The sequence below is a fragment of the Vidua macroura genome, chromosome 18, assembly GCF_024509145.1.
Source record: "Vidua macroura isolate BioBank_ID:100142 chromosome 18, ASM2450914v1, whole genome shotgun sequence".
Taxonomy (NCBI): domain Eukaryota; kingdom Metazoa; phylum Chordata; class Aves; order Passeriformes; family Viduidae; genus Vidua; species Vidua macroura.
Window position 1 is genome coordinate 10,984,680 of NC_071588.1, and position 17,880 is coordinate 11,002,559.

The window sequence follows — 17,880 nt, forward strand, 5'->3', positions numbered from 1 at the left end:
AGCACCAGAGAGATGTAATCTGCTTTCTGGGGCTTTGCAAGCTGCCCCCCTTTCAGCTTGAAACCGTGTCAGAGGCAGATGGAGCTGGAACAGAGAGAAAGCAGTAGCCTTGTGCTCTAGGTGCCTGCTCTTGGGGACGAGGGACCCTGGTCCCATGCAGAAAAGGTGCTTTTCCAGAAGGCCCGGGTCTGTCCTTCCTTAGGGCACAGGATGGAGGCACCAAGCCCATGCAGCGAGGAGGATTTAGGAGCACTGGTGCAGGCGGGTTTTTTTTGAAATAACATTTGGCTGGCAGTAGCAGGAATGTGCTGCTCACAAGCCACAGCAAGCGTCACAAATCACTGCTCAAAATCTGCTTTTGGTCATCGTGAGCATGTTCGGTGTCAGCTGGAGGACTTCCAAAAAGAGGATGCAGACGTTTGTTCTTGCCCAGTTCCCCAGAGGGCCGGAGGTGACTCTTGGCAGCTCTCGTGTGCCTTCTGCGGGCCGGTGGGCTGCCCCTCTTTGGGAAGAAACACATTCTTTCCTCCGTCTGTTGATACTTTGAGTCCCTCCAAGTCCCTCCCCAGTCCCTCCCAGCAGGCTGGGGAGACTCGTCCGATGTCTGCCACTGCCACCTCCGGTGTGTGGTCACGAAACTGACTGACCCGGGGGCACGCGGTCCTGTCGCTGTCCCGCTCCCCAGGGACAGCAGCCGGGGTGTCCCCGGGCAGGAGCCTGCTGTGCCCTCCATGGCATCCTCTTGCTGACGCTGCCCCTTCCCGAAAAGTTCTTGCCACCGTCCCCTAAACAGAGCAGGGCTCTCGGGGAATACGTGCTCTGTGTCACCGGCTGCGCTGCGGGTTCAGGCCATGCCTTCAGAACCAGGAGCCCAGGTGGGCAGCGAGGGGTGACGACCGGCTGGAGCGGCGGGAGCGGGACGCGGGCTGGCAGCCGGCCGGGGGCGATTTTGTTAGTTCCTTGTGTTGTTTTCCCTCCGGTAACTCAGCTTTCCCAGCCGGCCTGTCCCGCTGTGTCCCGGGACGGAGCGGGTGCCGCGCCGACGGTGCCCGTGCGGGGCTCTCGGGTCACCCATCCGGGCGCGACCGCGGCGGGCCCTGCTGAGCTTCGGGCGCGGCGTTGCCTGGCAACGGCCCCCGCCCCGCCCCGCGCTCCCATAGCTACCGAGGCGGGCGGCGGCCATCTTGGCAGCGGCCATGAGCGGCTCCAGGGCGCGGGCGGCGGCGGCGGCGCCGGGGCCGGACAAGAAGCTGCCGCCGGGGGCCGCGGGGCCGCTCGGCCGCCTGCGGGGCCGACGCGGATCAGCCGATGCGCCGCCACGGCAGCCCTGGACCGAGTCCGAGTTACTGGCTCTAGAGACCGTCCGGCCCGAGCACGTCCTGGGGCTGTGCCGGGTGACGGAGAGTGAGTGCGGGCCGGTCCCCGGAGCGGCGGGGGGCTCTGCCGGCCGGGCCGCCGCGGCCGAGCCGGGCCTTCGGCGTGGGGAGCGGCGGGGCCCGGCCCGGCGCTGCCGGCGGGGGACGCGGCGGCTCGGGCGCGCTGGCCGCGGTGGCTCGGGGTGCGCCCGCCGGCAGCTCCCGCACAACTTCCAGAAAGTTTGGGGACTTTTGTGTTGGTTGTGGGTTTTGATTTGTTTGAGGCTTTTTGGTTTTTTGTTTTTCCTCTGGGCTGCTGATCTCTGCTTTTCTGTCCCGATCGCATCCCATTCTTGCTCTGCTACCTGGCACTTACCATGCCTTTGTTTCTCACATCCTTAATTTTGTCCTGCTTTCATGAAGATTCTGCAAAACAAGGAACAGTACATATCGGGCTAGGGCTAACAAAAAGGGAAATTCATCTGGTAAGTGGTCACAGGTGTTTTGAAATGTTACTATATTTTTTCTCTCTCTTCTAGATTATTTATGTAAGCCTGAGGACAACATTTACAACATTGACTTCACCAGGTTTAAGATCCGGGACCTTGAAACTGGAACAGTACTTTTTGAAATTGCCAAGCCATCTGCTTCAGGTACAGCATGCAAACGTTGCTGGGAGGATAGAGAGACTCAGAGAGCTGCGAGGTTACAATGCACGACCCATGCAAACTGAGCAGAAGGGTCCTTTGGTATATGTCCTGATGACTAAATTCCTCTCCTTTAAGCATAGGACTGAGTTTATCTATGCTGAGAAACTTGTGATAAAAATGTGATTATTGTTGGATGGGAGAGAACTATCGACTGGCAATCTTCCTTTTTTCGGCTGGTTAAAATAGAGATTAGTTCATGTGCATTGGCAGTTGTGAGGGGGGATATCCTGTGAGATTGAGGGGAGGGGTCAACTGTCATGACAAGTATTTTTTCTTTCACTTCGTGCCAGTATAAGTCTCAGACCAGTTATTAAATGTGTTTACATTCAGTACCTAAGCAGTAGGCAGCTTGTCCTGATACACCCACTAGCCACTATCACCTCGGGTGTACACTATGAGCAGAGTAACTCCCGGCTGGTTTTCTAGGTGTGTTCACTCCAGGTGTGTTTTCTAGAGCACGCTGAGGAGGATGAAGATGACAGCAGTGAACTGGACGCAAGTGCAGGTCGCTTTGTTCGGTACCAGTTCACCCCAGCGTTTCTCCGTCTTCGGACTGTTGGTGCAACGTGAGTATGAGTTCACGAAAAGAAGGGAGAACTGGATGTTTACAAAGTGTTACGTGACAGTTTATAACAAAACTGGGTTGAAGACTCGAGAGAGCGTATCTTAGACTACAAATATCAAACTCTCTGTAGAGAAGTCTTGTGTAGCCTCATGGCCAAGGCTTTTTTCTTCCCAATAGCTAATTTTTTCCTGCTTCTTCCATGCAGAGTGGAATTCACAGTGGGAGAAAAGCCAGTGTCAAACTTCCGAATGATTGAGAGGCATTACTTCCGAGATCGCTTGCTGAAGAACTTTGATTTTGATTTTGGCTTCTGCATCCCCAGTAGCAGGAACACATGTGAACACATTTATGAATTCCCTCAGCTCTCAGAAGACCTTAGTAAGTACCTCCTTTGCCACACTGAGTGGTGTTTTGTTTGTGTGTGCATCTGCTCATTCTCTCCCTCTAATTGTGAAGAAGTTGTGAGTGGGATTGAGGGGAGAGGAACAGATACAGGTTCCCAGTTTAGCAATGTGTAATCTTCTCTGAATTAGGAATTTGTGCTGCAAAGTCTCCTCTTTTGAAAATGAAAACCTAAGACAACCTGTCCTAAGTCACAAGCTGCAAGAATTGATCAGAGTCACAGTGCTGACATGCCTGATGCCTCGTAGTGTAGCCCAGAAGAAAACAGATCACTGAAGAAAGGGTTCTTTTTATAGCCACCCATCTGTTTTCTGCATTTGCTTGTTAGGGCTAGAGCCTCCTGCTTTGGAACAGAAGCGGTTCTTCCCTGAGGTCTGTTTTTAAGCCTGCTAAGATCTCTGCAAATACAGATTGCGCAGGGTACGTTTGACCTCGGGGTGGATAGAGCAGAGGCACAGGGGCCCTTCTGGGGCTGCCCGGCTGTGGGGAAGGTTTGGGGTTTTCATCCCACCTGTGTACATGTGGAGAGTGCCACAAACTGGCTCCTTCTGTTTACAGATGTGATTGTTGCTTGGCTTAATTCATGGCTTTGGCAGTTTCTAAGCTTATTTGGAGTGAGGTTACTTCATTCCCCCTCTGTTTGCTTTTGACAGCACTTGTCCTGTGAATGGGAAGAAGGGAAAGGACAGGCTGAGCCTTTGAAGTAAGCTCAGAAGAGCAGTTTGCTTCTGTTCCTTGGGTAGGGCAGAGCATCAGCCTAGTAAATCCAGTGGAGTAGCAGAGTCCTTTTTATCCTGACTGTGGCTGGCTGTTGAATGTAATGGGGCTTTCTCTTTCACAGTCCGTCTGATGGTTGAAAACCCGTACGAGACGCGCTCGGACAGCTTTTACTTTGTGGACAACAAGTTGATTATGCACAACAAAGCCGACTATGCTTACAATGGAGGACAGTAATCATTCTGTCTGCTGGATGCTGTGATGCCCTTAACCATTCCAGATGTGCAGGAGTGGACTGGAGTTGCTGTCTCGTGCAACAAGGCTTCTTGTCAAACTTTTTCTCTGTGCATGAGGCTGAGAACATGAAGCAAAGATGACGGCTCCTGAAAGGAAATCTCCCTGCAACACCTCTCTATCTGAGACTCAGCGTTTCCTGCCTCTCCTTCTCTGTTCCTGGCTATTTTCTGATAACCTTGGTTAGGTCAGTCATCAGAGGGACTCTTAGACAATTCTTGCTCTTAGTCTTTCTAGTTAGGTTGCACCTTTAGTGCTTCTGATGTTTCACCTCTTGGGTGAATATCCTTTCTCAACAGGTCAGATTGTTTGTGTTAAGCTATTTCTTAGCAGAAAATCTTAACCCCTTCAAGTAGCCAGGGATGCTTGAGGAGCAGATCTTTTGTTCAGTTGGATAGATCATCTCTTCAGTGGCAGTGGTTTTGTTTGTGGCATTGCTGACATTGTTTTTTAGGGTGCATCGCAATATTCTCCAGTGGGAAAGAGACTAATTCAGCTTCTAAGCAGTGCAGGAATATTCCATCTGCCTCTGGGGGCCTGAGCTGCCCCTAAGAACATTTAAGCTCTGTTTTGCCAGAGATTTCACTAGAGATAGGAGATAGGGGAAAAAGGGGGCTGTTCCTCTGATAGCATTTCTGTTTGAGCTTTTGTGAGCAAACTGTTGAATTTTGGAGCTCAGGGGTCAACCTTAGAGCTGATGTTAATCTCACTGTATTTAACATTTCTCCTTCTTCCCTTTGTAGGATTTTTTGGCCCTTGCTACAGAATGTATTGCTTTTTAGGTAGACAGCACATTGTCAGCCTGGCTGGGGTGAAGGTGTCACTCCAGTGGGGCTTAGAGGAAAAAGGGAGAATGTGGAAAATCACTTGAAAAATTAGTAGGAAGCAGGCTTCAGTCTACAGTTGTAAACCTGACTGGTTTGTCAGAGTTTCTGTGAGCAGCACCAGCTCATTTTCTTTGTTGCAGTGGAGATATTAGTAGCAAAAAGCTTCCCAGGTCAGATCACTCAGTGTTACGGAGTGGGATCCTTGGAAAGTGAGAATGTACATGGTTCTCTTTTTCATTGTTCCCATCACTGCTCTGCCTGCTCAGCTGCTTATTTATGGTTTAGGAAGTCATGCTGCCGAGGTTGATACCACAGCTGGCAATGGGAGATAGCATCATGCAGTGGGAAGAGGAGGACCTGTGTCTTGCCAGTAGCTGTGTTGGGGCAAGCTCCCAACTGTGCAAAATCTCAGCTATCAAAACCTTTTTTGCCAGTTTTGCTGGCTCTCAAGACTGGTACTTTTCCTGTCCCCATGCTGGGCTGGTCAGTTGCGTCTCTTGTTAGAGGAGTTAGGTTGTGTCTAGACTGGAGACCTTTTTTAATACTAGTTCCATTTGTTCTTGAGACAGTTAAAACTTAACTCTTCAATGGTTACCTGTTATGCTAAGAGGGATTCAGCATCGTTTGTGTTTTAGCAGGATTGAGTGGGGAGGACATCAGAGCCTAAAGCCTGTTAATGCAGACAGCAATAGGAAACCACTTCCTTTACTTCCAGATTAGTGAAAGTAACTTTGGTGTGGAACATCAGCTGGCATCAGAGTAAGCAGTGAGAGTGTGTGGGGTAGCAGCCGTGAATGAATCTCCAGCTCTTAGGAAGATACTTAATTATGATTAACCGCAACAAATGACCTGTTCTGGGTGGAGCATTAATCATGAGCAACCACAACAAATGTCTTGGGAATGTGGAGGGGCAAGGTCTGCCTGATGGAAAGATGAAGAGCTATTCTGCCACCATCGATCCCCTCCAGCATCTCCACGGGCACTAATGCAATCTTGTTTAGGATCTTCAGGATTAGTTAAAGCTGCTGTTGAGGTGGACCTCGAGATGCCTCTTACAGTGAACACCTTCGACAGCCCTCATGCTGTGCCTCTGAGGTGGGAAGCATTTGCTTTGCTCTAAGTTACTCGCCACAAAGCAGAACTGCCTGGAAGTGTGCTTTTCACCCTGAAGTGTTCAGAAATAGTGTCTGAAGAGCCTACTTGTTATTCCCTGGCAAATTTTAGCATATTGAACTGAATTTTGTATGTAGTATAAATCCAGGTGCCTTTAAACGTTACTTTTATAACACTTTCTACATGAAGCAACCCCTCGCTTTTCTTACGAGTGTGACGGTTCCCATCTGTTGTCACTGTAAGGGTTCCTCAAAGGCGGATGGGCTCGTGACCGGGGCGGGGGCGCGCACGGGGAGATGGGGGCGCGCACGGCGCGCGCGCGCCATCTAGCGGCTGCTGGCGGCGGGAGCGCGCTGCCGGCGTTGGGTCCCGCTAGGAAAAGGGAATTCCTGTCCTTGGCTATCGGCAGAGCCCAGGAAACGGCACTGGAGCGGTTGCTCTCACACTGGTGAACGTGTTAGCTGTTCAGCAATAAAAGGGAGAACTGGAGGAATACCGGGAGACTCGCAGGCAGCAGTAGCACCCTGCGGTTTTTAGCTGAGTTTGTTTGCTTTGCCAAATCAGAAGGTCTTTGCCCTAAAAGCATGCTGCAGGAAAAAGAAAGTCCCTCCAAGAGGGCAACCCAGCACTGAAAAAGTTGACTGTAGTCCAGAAAATCAGGGATTTCCAAACTTCTGTCCCTACTTTAGTAGCTTACCTAGGATTCCTTTTCTCTTAGGTACTTTCTATAAAGCCTCTTTTCCTTGTGACAGGGATGATTTCTTTGGTAAACATGGTTTAGCAGACCAGGTTCCTTCTGGAGTGTGTGCTCTGGTGGGTCAAAGCTACTCATGCCAGTGAGCTTGGAAGAAATTCCACTGGGATCACATCCTTGGCAGGTGGATGGTCAGTTGTAACCTGGTGCTGCAGGCAAGGGAGATGCTTTCAGTGTCAGCTGGAGTTTGAGCAAGGAAGACGGTATCAAAGACTGCTTTTCTCAGGTTTTGTGCTGAGTTGGAAAAAGAAAAAAGTTGCGACCATACTGAGTTCGGCTCAAAACTTCAAAAGAAAGGGACCAAACCCACAGACTCATAGTATGTTTTTTCCAGTATTTGTGCTCTTATTACCAGGACCTCTTTTTCCCATTTGTGAGGCAAGGGTTTTGGATCCATGCCAGCAAACTTCCTGGAGAGCTATTTTCATACCTTGAGTTTTGAATACATACTGCACCTTGTGAAGGAAGGTCATCTCTTGTATGGACTGGGTACTTCTGTCCTTGTCCTCTGTTTTTGGTAGGAAATGTCTTGTGTGTGTACTTGAGGATTTTCAATGTCTCTTGTTGCAGAGGAGCAGCAGCCTCTTCTCAGTGCTTGGGGATGCTTATTCCATTATCTGAGGGTTCAGGAAGAATAAAACAAGTGTTTAGTAGTCAGAAATGAAGGAGGAAGGTGGTAGTGGAGCTGTAAGGTCCAAATGTAGCAGCTCTACTTCTCAGCTCTGTGTTTCATCACATTGTCTTCAGCTGTTTCCCAGTCTTCTGCCCTGCTGTCCTGTGACATGGAGCTACTTTGTGCTACCCCAGAGCCTGGCTCGCTGTCAGGTGCGACCTCGGACATAAACACTGCCGCCTCTTGTCCTTGCCGTGGACAAGGCTGAGTGATGGCAGCCTGGTGGAGTCAGCACCTCTTCCTCTTCAGCAGCAGGAAAATGAACACCAGCAAACGCGCCCTCCGCCCGCCTGGATCCCAGTGCTGTTACAGGACACTGTTTATCTCTCTCACGGTGTGGCCTTGGGGCTGCTGCCGCCTGGACTCCTCTGTGCTGTCCCCTTCGGACCCTGCTCCCGTGGGCGGGGCTGTCGCGGTGGGCGGGGTGTCCCCGCGGTGCCGCTGTATTTGTACACCCGTGGTTTTGTCACCAGCAGCAGGAATAAAGGACCTTCCTTCCCTTCCCTTCCCTTCCCTTCCCTTGGCTCTCCTCTCCTGGCCGCGCAGGCGGCCCTGCAGGGGCGGGCCGGGAGGGGCCGCGCCGCTAGGGGGCGGCGCGTGCGCGCCGCGGCCCCGCGCTCCCTCAGCGGCGCGATGGCGGCGGCGGCGATGGCGGCGGTCGCGTCCCGCTGCGGCCGCGGCGGAGCCTCCCGGGGTGAGGGCGGCGGGAGCGGCTTCCCTCTGCTGCGGCTGCCTGCGGGGGCTGCGGGGCACCCGGGAGGGGCGGGAAGGGGCCGCGGCCTGCGCGGGAGGTGGCGTCCCGGTGCCCTTCAGGGCCTGCCTGAGGCGAGTCCCCTCAGGCGCGGGAGTGGCGCCGCCCTTCAGCCGGGCCGCAGCTGAGGCCGCGGGGCCGCGGGAGAGTGTCCCGGGGTGGGGGGATCCTCAGAGCCCCTCGCGGGCCGGCGCCCACCCCTGGCCCGGTGTGAAGGGCAGCGGCGGCGCTGAGTCCCCTTCCCGCTTCCAGCGCTGGCCCTGCGGTGCCGCCGGCTGCACACCGTGTACCAGAGCGCGGAGCTGCCCGAGACACACCAGATGCTGCGGCAGACGGTCCGGGACTTCGCAGAGAAGGAGCTGATGCCGCTTGCAGCGCAGCTGGACAAGGAGCACCGCTTCCCGGCCGAGCAGGTGGGTGCCAGGGTTGGGAAGGCACAGCTAGAGACCCCCTTCCTGGTGCCCTGGGGCAGGACCACTCGGGCTGAGGCAGAATGTATATTCAGCTCCGGTTTAGCAGAAAACTGAAGTTTAGACCAACTCGTTGCTCTGAATGTGGACGTTGTAATTCCCACAGGGCATTTTGAGCTCTTCACTTTTATTTGTGTTTCTCTGTATCTGACTTTAGTACCACTGAGATTTTAGTTCTCTTGCCAACTTATCTGTGGGTCATAATAAAAATTCTAGAACTGATTTATAAAATTAATCAAATACTTTTGCAGACTGCACATAATGGTTTATGGTGAGGAATCATAGATGACGTGAATGCATTTCAGATGGTGGAAGAAAGCAATCGGGTGGTACATGCTGCTTATCCTCTGGGGCTGTGAATAAATCGAAATTCCAGCCAAACCAGTGAATTCTCGTGTGGAAAGACACACCAGTGTGCATGTTAAGCAATGAAATACAAAGCTTCAGCAAAACAGATCCTGTTACATTAGCCAAGAGACTCCAGGCAAACACTGTCAGAGGCATGAGAGTTTTGTCACATTCCCCTTTCTATTAAGGTATAAGGACGGTAGCCAGGAAAGTCACACTTACCCTAAGGAAGAAAATAACTTTACTCCTTACTGTTCTCAACTGAGAATTTTACATTTGATTCTGAGTCTTTTGAATTGAATGTGTAGGGGAAAATTCAAGATGCAAACAAGTGTTTAATAAGATGAAACAACATACATAGAATCAGTAGCTGTCTTGTTCATCTTCTGTATTTAATGTGGAAAATTGGTGTTTTGGGTGCCCACATAGGAGGGAAATTATGTATCTAAAAATTCTCCCTGGTTCCTCTAAAAGGAAGCAGAAGCTTATGGTTGTAAAGCAGGGGGTCTAGCTGGGGAACGTGGGGTGGATCGATTGCAATGTACCTAACAAATTCTCTGGGAAGCAAGATCTGGCTTTATTGGGAATGAAAAAAATCACCTTGCCACCACTGTTTTCTGCAGTCATTCATTCTGTAAAATTCTTCCTTTGTGCAGTCCTAGGCTGAAGCTCAGCAGACTCAAAGGTAAAGTTCTAATGATTTTTATCAGCTAGATTTCCCATTTCTACTGACAGGAGACATGCAAGGGTAGAGCTTTGGTGGGAGGCTGAGGAAATGCTGGTGGAGTTCTGTCTCCGTATTTCACCTTCAGAAGGCTCCCCCCTTCCCAGTACTGAAGAAAGCTCTTTAAACAAGCAAGAGCCTAAACAACAGTGACTGCATACAGCGCCTGCTGAAGTCACTGGGATCTGGGGACACTTACCAGTTTGTTCAGATTCCCATTTCATCAGGAATTGTGTGCATCTTTTCCTCTGGGTGTAGCCCTCTCATGACATGTCTTGCTCTCCACTTGTCTGTATTTGCTGGCACACTGGTGCTGCAGAGGATGGGACCTGTCCATTCCCCTTGTGCAGGTGAGGAAGATGGGTGGCTTGGGGCTACTGGCTATGGATGTGCCAGAGAAGTACAAGGGAGCAGGCCTCGACTACCTGGCCTATTCCATCGCTGTGGAGGAGATCAGCAGGGGCTGCGCGTCCACGGGCGTCATCGTCAGTGTCAATAACGTGAGTGTCGGGCAGGCGTGAGGTGAGGTTGGCATGGCAGAGGGGTGTTTGGGAGAAGTGGATCTGTTCCTGTGGTGGGTTCTCGGGTGTGTTGGAGAGCACATTAGAGAGTACTCCATTGGTTGTATCTTCAAGAGGCACTAACAGCACTACATTCTTAAAGTCCCTGTATTTAGGGCCAATACTCAAGTTTGGCTCTGAAGAGCAGAAGCACCAGTGGATTGCTCCCTTCACCAGTGGAGAGAAAATTGGATGTTTTGCCCTCAGTGAACCAGGTGATGTGACTGTTACCATCCCTGTTGCAAAGAATGTGGTGTAGCTTCTTTCCTTGGTCAGGTCTAGGATGAGCTTTAGGTGTTTGAAACTGGAACAGTTTGTAGAAGGGTGGTTTATAGCAGTTTTGTGTAAGTGGAGTCTCAGCACTCAAGATATGAACTGTCATCTTATGGTCCGTGCTGAGAATACTCATTCCATGTGAGCAGAGCTCTGGACAACACCTTGCACATATGGGCCTTTCCCTGTTGTGGGGGAGGGACAGTGGGTGGTGACACTAGCACAGTTCAAGAGGTGCCTTGAGCTGATGGCGTGCAGGTGGGGGGTGGGTTTGCCCCCGGTGTGTCACCAATCACCTGAGGCTTGTTTGCTGCTGCTTTGCTCAGGAAATGGCAGTGACGCAGGTGCAGCCTCCACTATGGCGCGCCTGGATGGGGACGAGTGGGTTCTGAACGGTACCAAGGCCTGGATCACCAACGCCTGGGACGCATCAGCCACAGTGGTGTTTGCTACTACGGATAAATCCCTGAAGCACAAGGTGTGATAGTTTGTATCAGTCAGGAAAAAGGGGTGGGAGTGAAGGAGTTTTGGAGAAGCACTTTGCCATGGCTGGGACTCTGTTTTTAGAGCCATGCAGGCATTGACCAGAGGAGGGGCTGATGTGTGCTGGTTTTGTTCTGTCTCAGCTCTCCTCTCCCTCCTTCTCGTTACCTGGATGTGTGGCTTTTATGTAAAATGGAGGGAACCTGCTGACAGCCAAGGAAGTGGGAAGGTAAGAAGACACCTTTGCTAAGAATTTGGGTCTTGTTGCAGGGCATTAGTGCATTCCTGGTTCCCATGCCAACAGCTGGGCTGTCACTGGGGAAGAAAGAAGACAAACTGGGAATCCGAGCCTCTTCCACTGCGAACCTGATATTTGAGGACTGCCGGATACCCAAGGCAAACCTCCTTGGGCAGCCAGGAATGGGCTTCAAAATCGCCATGGTAAGAGAGGGATGGGGTGCAGCAGTGAGTGTGTACAGCTGTAACTCCCAAGCTTACCGTTTTGTAAACCATTTCCAGAGGCAGTCACTTCAGTGAGGACTGCTTTCATAAGCTGTTTTGTGTCGTGTTAAGCTGTTGGCCCTTCTTGCCAACATGGGAGGAATAATTCCCAGAGCTTGATGAATGTTTAATTTACACAGATTTTTGACAGCACTTTTATTGTGGCAGTTCTCAGCTGGAGCAATGCTGATACCACTGAAGTGCTGTGTCAACAGGGGCAGTGTATTTTAATTTTTCTTCTTTCCCAATCCTCTGTTCCTCCAGTTGTACCCATAGATAAAGGGAAAACATGGCATTTCCCCATGTGAGTACTGTGGCAGAGGAAAGTTGTCCTGGAGGCCCACAACAACTTCTGCAGAGTGTCTCAAGGTGAATGACAGCTGAGTTATGGTATGCATGTGACTTCTGAGGAGGAGCAAGGCAGCTGGGAACAGCTTTTTTTCCTGCAGTGAAGCACTGTCCTTTTAGAGTGGTCATTGCTCTCTGGAGGGGCAAAACACCCTTTGTTAGCCTGACATTTTGGGTTGAGCTCCCTGGAGCAGAGCCCATTCCAGAACTAAAAGTAGTTGGTGACTGACAGGTTCTTTAAAGCCCTTCAGCCTAGGGTTGAGAAGATAAAGCCTTTTCTCCCTGTGCTGCAATTTATTCTTGTGCACAGAGGGGCAGAGTAGGTGTTTGAGCTAAGTCAGGTAACTGACTGGGTTCACTAAAGAGTTTGAAAAATACTTTCACATGTGTGTCCAAACGATGAGGGTAAAAAAGGAAAACTGACCAGATTTCCAAAGTAAAATCAGCTGCAGAGTGCATTGGGTCTGCCTGAGTTCTTTCTAGCCCCTTCCAGAACAGATCCTTGTTGTGCTGCTTCCCTTATTTTGCTCCCTCTGCTTTTCTCCCAGCTAATAAGCAATCCCTCTCCTTTCTCCTTCTATTGCTGAACTCTTGCCTTCTCTCTGCAGTGGCAGTGCTTGTTACAGTTTTCTATTCCTGCATAACTGGGAACATTGTGAATCCAGGTGGTCTCTGACCAGAGAACTTTAAGGCTACAGCAGCTTTCCAGCAACATCAGAAATGTGTGTGTACAAGTATGACTTGACTTAAATGTATTTTGTGTCTTTCTCAGCAAACTCTGGATGGAGGAAGGATTGGTATTGCCTCACAGGCACTTGGAATAGCACAGGCAGCTCTGGACTGTGCTGTGGATTATGCTGAGAAGAGAATGGCCTTTGGGTCGCCCATCACAAAGCTTCAGGCAGTGCAGGTATGAGCAGGGCAGACGGGGCAGTTCCACAGGGTGCTGGGGCTGGCGGAAAGTCCGTGTGGGTATGGTATCAGGCACACAGTGCACTTTGTACTGTCTGGGATAAACAGGGTGATAATTCTGTTTTCAAATGCTAAAACTAATTGTTGGGACAGAGGCTCCTTTTCCTTAGATGGCCCCAGGGGTGGAAGAATTCAGCTGTCCCCTTGTGCAGGCAGAGGCCCTGGACCAAAGGCAGTGTTTGTTGTTGCAGTTCAAGCTGGCAGACATGGCTGTGGCCTTGGAGGGTGCGCGCCTGCTGACCTGGAGAGCTGCTATGCTGAAGGACAATGGAAAGCCCTTCACTAAGGTATTTCCAGCCCTGCTTTTGTCCAGCAGCCACAGCACAGGACACAGGCTCGAAGCCATAGAGCATTGCTGTGCTCAGCGCCTGCCCAGCCAGCGCTGCTGGGGTGTAACCCCCAGCAGGTCCTGTGCCTGCTGCCCACTCTTGGGCAGCCCCCTGAGTTCAGCACTGGTTGTAGCCAAGGGGAGAGGGGTGGCTGCTCTCAGCTGGCACCATGATCAGACCTGTCTCTCTGCACAGCTGCTCTGTGAGCGTTCAAGCTCCTTGTGCAGGAACCCCTTGTGAGGGCTTCCTTTTTGTGACAGCTGCACTCTCAGTGATGTTTTCCTTCCCCAAAGGAAGCTGCAATGGCCAAACTGGCTGCATCAGAAGCTGCAACGTCCATTGCTCATCAGGTAACTGTCAATTGACAATTCTGACATATGTCATGTGGGAAGGGACTTTGGATGTCTCACAAGTGTTCTGGGAAGGTGGGATGGAATTTACTAATTTATATTTGAAACACACGAACCAAAGGAAGCAACCAACCCTATGGCTGAAGCCATTTAGTACAACCATCTTCACAGGATGTGGGGAAGTAGGAGGACGGCAGGAGTTTATACTGGCCTGTGGCAGCTGTATTATTAAAGTGGCCTGTGCGTGCTGCTGTCCAGGGCAGTGGAGCAGCGATGTGGGAGAGAGCATGGGGTCACTAGTCATCACCACTGCACCTGGATGAGATCCTCTGTTCCTTGGTTTAGTGTCCCCTGTCTTTCCTAAAGGCATCTTAGAATATGTATCACTAACAGATACCTCTGAAGCAATTAACTGCCCATCTGGAATATCCATATCGTTCTTACCCAGATCAATCCTGTGTTATTCCTATGATCACAAATGAGCTGCAGTCATCCCCATGTGTCCCACCCTCCCCATTATGCTTGCAGTGAGCTCAATTCCTCTTAAAATGGCTGTTTGTGCACACGTGCATTCTGTAGAAAACAGATTTATTGACTCCACTTTCTGCTGCTGCTACCTTTGTTTCAGGCTATCCAGATCCTGGGCGGGATGGGCTATGTGACAGAGATGCCAGCGGAACGCCACTACCGCGACGCTCGGATCACCGAGATCTACGAGGGGACCAGTGAGATCCAGAGACTGGTGATTGCAGGCCAGCTGCTGAAGGCCTACCGAGGCTGAGGAAGCTGCCTGGAGCAGCACGCTGCCCCTCGTGCATTGTAATGGTGCACAGTGATGGAGTTTGACCCTCTTGAATGAAGCTGTTGATGGAGGTTTTCCTCACCAATGGCTAACTGACCCCCTAGTTAAAATGTGCTGATTCTTCTTTGGACAAAGTGTGGCACACTGAGGCTGGACTGAGGTTTGTAAGTGATGGCTGTGTGTGCAGGAGGGAGGAGGCAACCTGTGCTCATAGGGCAGCCTGAGGCTTTTGCTAAATGGGACTGTTTGAATGGCTTGGTAGTGGCAAAATGACAGCACTTGCCAGCCACTGCCTGTTTTGCTAAATTTGTCACTACATGGCACTGGATAACCAGTGCCAGAGTTAGAGATGCTGAGAGCCCTGGCCCCTGTGCCCTGCTTCAGGCTGCTGGTCAAGTGCCTCTGCAGATCAGACTTCAGTGAAGTTCAGGTGTGGGATGCAGTGTCTGTGAGCTCCTAATGGGACAGCCCGGGCTGAGGTAATCCCTGCAGCAGGGCCCTTCTCACTTCCAGCAGGAGAGGAGCCAGACAGGAGGACATGCAGGGACACCCACACACAGAAGAATCTGAACAGAGACTGTAGTTGCTGTCTGCATAGATTTGAAAACACAAAGAATTCCTCGATCTGGGCCAGCAGGGCCCAGCACCTGCTCACTCAGCTGCTCTGGGATGTAGGGACAGAAGCAAAAGACAGCAAAGATGCAGTGCCTAGGACTACTTTGTAAAAAAAAAAAAAAAAAAACCCAAACCAACAAAACAAAAAAAACAAACAAACAAACAAACAAAAACCAAACAAAAAACCCTCTCTGCTCCCAAACCTGCTTCTGCAATATCATCAGGAAAGGAAGTGCCTGACAGGGCAGTAACAGCTTTTAATCTTGACATGTTTTGGGCAACGAGGAAATGAAGAGATGACACACAAACCTCACCAGGAAGCTTTACTAGTAGAACATCCTCCATCAGTGATCATTGGTAAGACATTAACTTTAGGGGCATCAACAGCTAAAGGAAAAGCTCTAAACTCAGGAGGAGAGAGAGAGGATTAAGACTAGAACCTGTACGGTCCAGTCCGCCTCCTTGTCCAAACAAGTACACTAGAGGGAAATGGTTATTTTCCTGTGGTGCCATTTATTTAGACTTGTGTGCAGAGAAGAAGAGCAGGATTCTGTTACACGAGAGAGCAGAGGAAACAAATAAAACCTGATTTTAAAGGACCACCACTCCCTCACCTTTTTTTTTAATGCAAATGTGAATTAATTTAGAGTCATTTCTTCCAGTCCCAAGATGCAGGAGCAGAAACCAGTAGGGCCTGCATGCACCAGTGAGACCAGTTCTCAGTGATGTCAGTCATCCCTGTGCAGGGCGCTGGAGGGCAACAGCACGTTGGGGCAAGGGCCTCAAGTGCCGAGTTTCTCCTTGTTCTACTGTGGATAAGGATTGACAGAAGTCGCCAGGCAGTGGATTCAACAGGAGCATTACTACTGGAAAATCATTCCAATGATCATGACTGTGCTGTAAATTATGGAGGGCTTCTCTGGATGAAGCTTGATTTCAGCCTGTATCACCTCTTTGATTGCTGCAATGATGGTACCTGAAGATGTGGAGATACTATTTTACACTAACTTCTGCAGCCACTCAGAACAGGACCTGCAGGGATGTGAGGACTTCAGCAATGCAGAGTTCCTGTTATGCTGTGCTCCAGCTGAATCCCCAGTGAGCCAGCACAGTCAGTCACACTTCTGCCAGCCCATTTCCCCTCTCATCCAGCTGCTTCTCTTAGATCTGCTGTGCTGTCAGTGCTTGCTGACTGCCCCTCTTCACCCTCAGCCTCCCTCATTACCAGCTCCAATTTGCTGCAGCTTCTCTCCGGAGCAGAATGAAACCATCCCTGTTACCCACTGTGCTGGCTGTGGCCACCTCAGCTGGCAGAGGAGAGAGAACCTACAACCTTGAGGTAGCAAAAAAAAAAAAAGTGTGCAAAAGCTTTCAAACAAAAGCTTTTTGAAAGTTTTTCCCTGCTGCCACAAGGTTCAGCAAGAGCGCCCAGTGCCCTGTGACACTGCACTGCTTTGGGGTAAAACAGCACGGTTACACACACGAAGTCCCAGAGCTCCCAGAGCAAAGCAATGGCTTTGCTCAGAGCAAGATACTTCAAACTTACTCCTCACTGCTGCCTGTTGAGAGAACTTTGTGTGATGAGTGTGTCTGCTCCTCAGGGCTGTTGCAGAGGAACTGCTGAAAGGGCAAAACACAAACGAGTTCTGCAGCATTAAATCAGCAGCTCTTAACCAAGCCACCCTCAGACAGCACAAACCCAGGTGTGGGCAGGGCCAGGCTCTCCTTGGAGAAAAGGGTCTGTTCACACGTCAAGCCCCAACTTTCTCTCAACTGACAAACTCAGCCAACATTGCAAAGCTGGGGCACAGAGATGGGAAAATCAGGTTATACATAAATTAGAAACAAGTAGGAAGGAGATAAATCACTTTTCAAGAACAAAAGCTACACTTCTCAAGGACTTTGTGGTTTTGCCCCACAATGCTCTAAGTACACAAAACTGGTTATGAGGCATGAAGCAGGTGGAGCCTGAACTAGAATCTTAGTTACAGTAACTAGGAGTTACTTCTGACCGCACCCTAGACCTGATAGCTTTTATATCGTGTAGCTCAGACTCTTCCTTGTGAGTTCCCTGCAGACTAAAGGGAGATGAGCTGTTCTGAAAAGGACAAATTTATTCTGATTTTAAATCAGATCTTTGTTTCACCTAAGTTGAGAGCCCTGACTATCAACACAGACCTGGCAACAGCCACACATTCAGGTTATGTTGGAATTTGGAAAAATATGGAAAATAGTGTATTTGGAAGACATCCTGAAGTAAAAAAGCAAATAATAGAAGAATAATAGAATAAAGACATGGAATAGTGATAAGAAAATGTGACAGTGCTGTAACTTGAATGAAAAAACTTATTTCAAATTCAAATTTTGCAACTCATCATGTTCGTAAGGTGAAGTCTGACCTTAGGGAAATATCAGCATACAAATCTAAGCTGACCTCAAAGATGCAACAGAGTACCAGACCTGTCAGCAGATTTGTACACTACAGTTCTGGTCCGTGTCCTGACAACTGTGCTGTAAGCACGTCCTGGTCTGTCACTTTTTTTGCCAGCATTTTACCTCTTGCAAGAAGGTTTATATTAGTCAATTATTAAAATAGTTATTTTTGACAACTTTCCAGAAGAAAGGGCAGGCGGTTGGGCAGCCTCACTGCAGGACTTTGTGTCTAGTGCATTAAGGAGTTCAACAAAGAAGGCATCAGCAACTGTACCAGAGCCAACAGGGACATAAACCCAGGTCCTGCAGAGTCTCCCAAAATCCAGAGGACCCAAAGTACCCTGTACAGCTTGATCCTCAAGGAGAAGAGACACATCAGACTGGAAAGACACAGACCAAAGGTCCATCTGTACAGGGAGGGCCCACAGCTGAGCAGCCAGGTAGGATCCATTTCTAATCCCCCTGAATGGTTTGAGGAGGGAGAGCTGTGGAACAAAGCTTTGCAGCTTTA

At 50.2% G+C, this 17,880-nt stretch overlaps 2 protein-coding genes across 2 annotated transcripts; both read left to right on the forward strand.

Moving 5' to 3' along the window:
- Positions 1–1,196: 1,196 nt before the first annotated feature.
- UNC119B (unc-119 lipid binding chaperone B) lies at positions 1,197–7,912 on the forward strand. The gene is made up of 5 exons (XM_053994348.1): positions 1,197–1,404; positions 1,895–2,008; positions 2,520–2,631; positions 2,836–3,008; positions 3,874–7,912. The coding sequence occupies exons 1-5, from the start codon at positions 1,197–1,199 to the stop codon at positions 3,984–3,986; spliced, it is 720 nt and encodes a 239-aa protein (XP_053850323.1). The 3' UTR covers positions 3,987–7,912.
- A 119-nt stretch (positions 7,913–8,031) lies between these two features.
- On the forward strand, positions 8,032–15,535 carry ACADS (acyl-CoA dehydrogenase short chain). Its single transcript, XM_053994338.1, has 10 exons — positions 8,032–8,104; positions 8,414–8,574; positions 10,054–10,203; positions 10,367–10,478; positions 10,863–11,014; positions 11,290–11,460; positions 12,641–12,778; positions 13,032–13,127; positions 13,463–13,519; positions 14,148–15,535. Exons 1-10 carry the CDS (start codon positions 8,044–8,046, stop codon positions 14,298–14,300), a joined length of 1,251 nt encoding a protein of 416 aa, XP_053850313.1. The 5' UTR covers positions 8,032–8,043; the 3' UTR covers positions 14,301–15,535.
- The last annotated feature ends 2,345 nt before the right edge of the window (positions 15,536–17,880 follow it).

Bases quoted from the DNA above. Each gene is read 5' to 3' on its own strand.
- ACADS (XM_053994338.1), top strand. From the start codon at position 8,044: ATGGCGGCGGCGGCGATGGCGGCGGTCGCGTCCCGCTGCGGCCGCGGC. The intron at 11,461-12,640 runs GTAAGAGAGGGA...TGTCTTTCTCAG, and splicing joins TGGGCTTCAAAATCGCCATG to CAAACTCTGGATGGAGGAAG. The intron at 13,128-13,462 runs GTATTTCCAGCC...CCTTCCCCAAAG, and splicing joins ATGGAAAGCCCTTCACTAAG to GAAGCTGCAATGGCCAAACT.
- UNC119B (XM_053994348.1), top strand. From the start codon at position 1,197: ATGAGCGGCTCCAGGGCGCGGGCGGCGGCGGCGGCGCCGGGGCCGGAC. The intron at 1,405-1,894 runs GTGAGTGCGGGC...TCTCTCTTCTAG, and splicing joins GCTGTGCCGGGTGACGGAGA to ATTATTTATGTAAGCCTGAG. The intron at 3,009-3,873 runs GTAAGTACCTCC...TCTCTTTCACAG, and splicing joins TCAGCTCTCAGAAGACCTTA to TCCGTCTGATGGTTGAAAAC.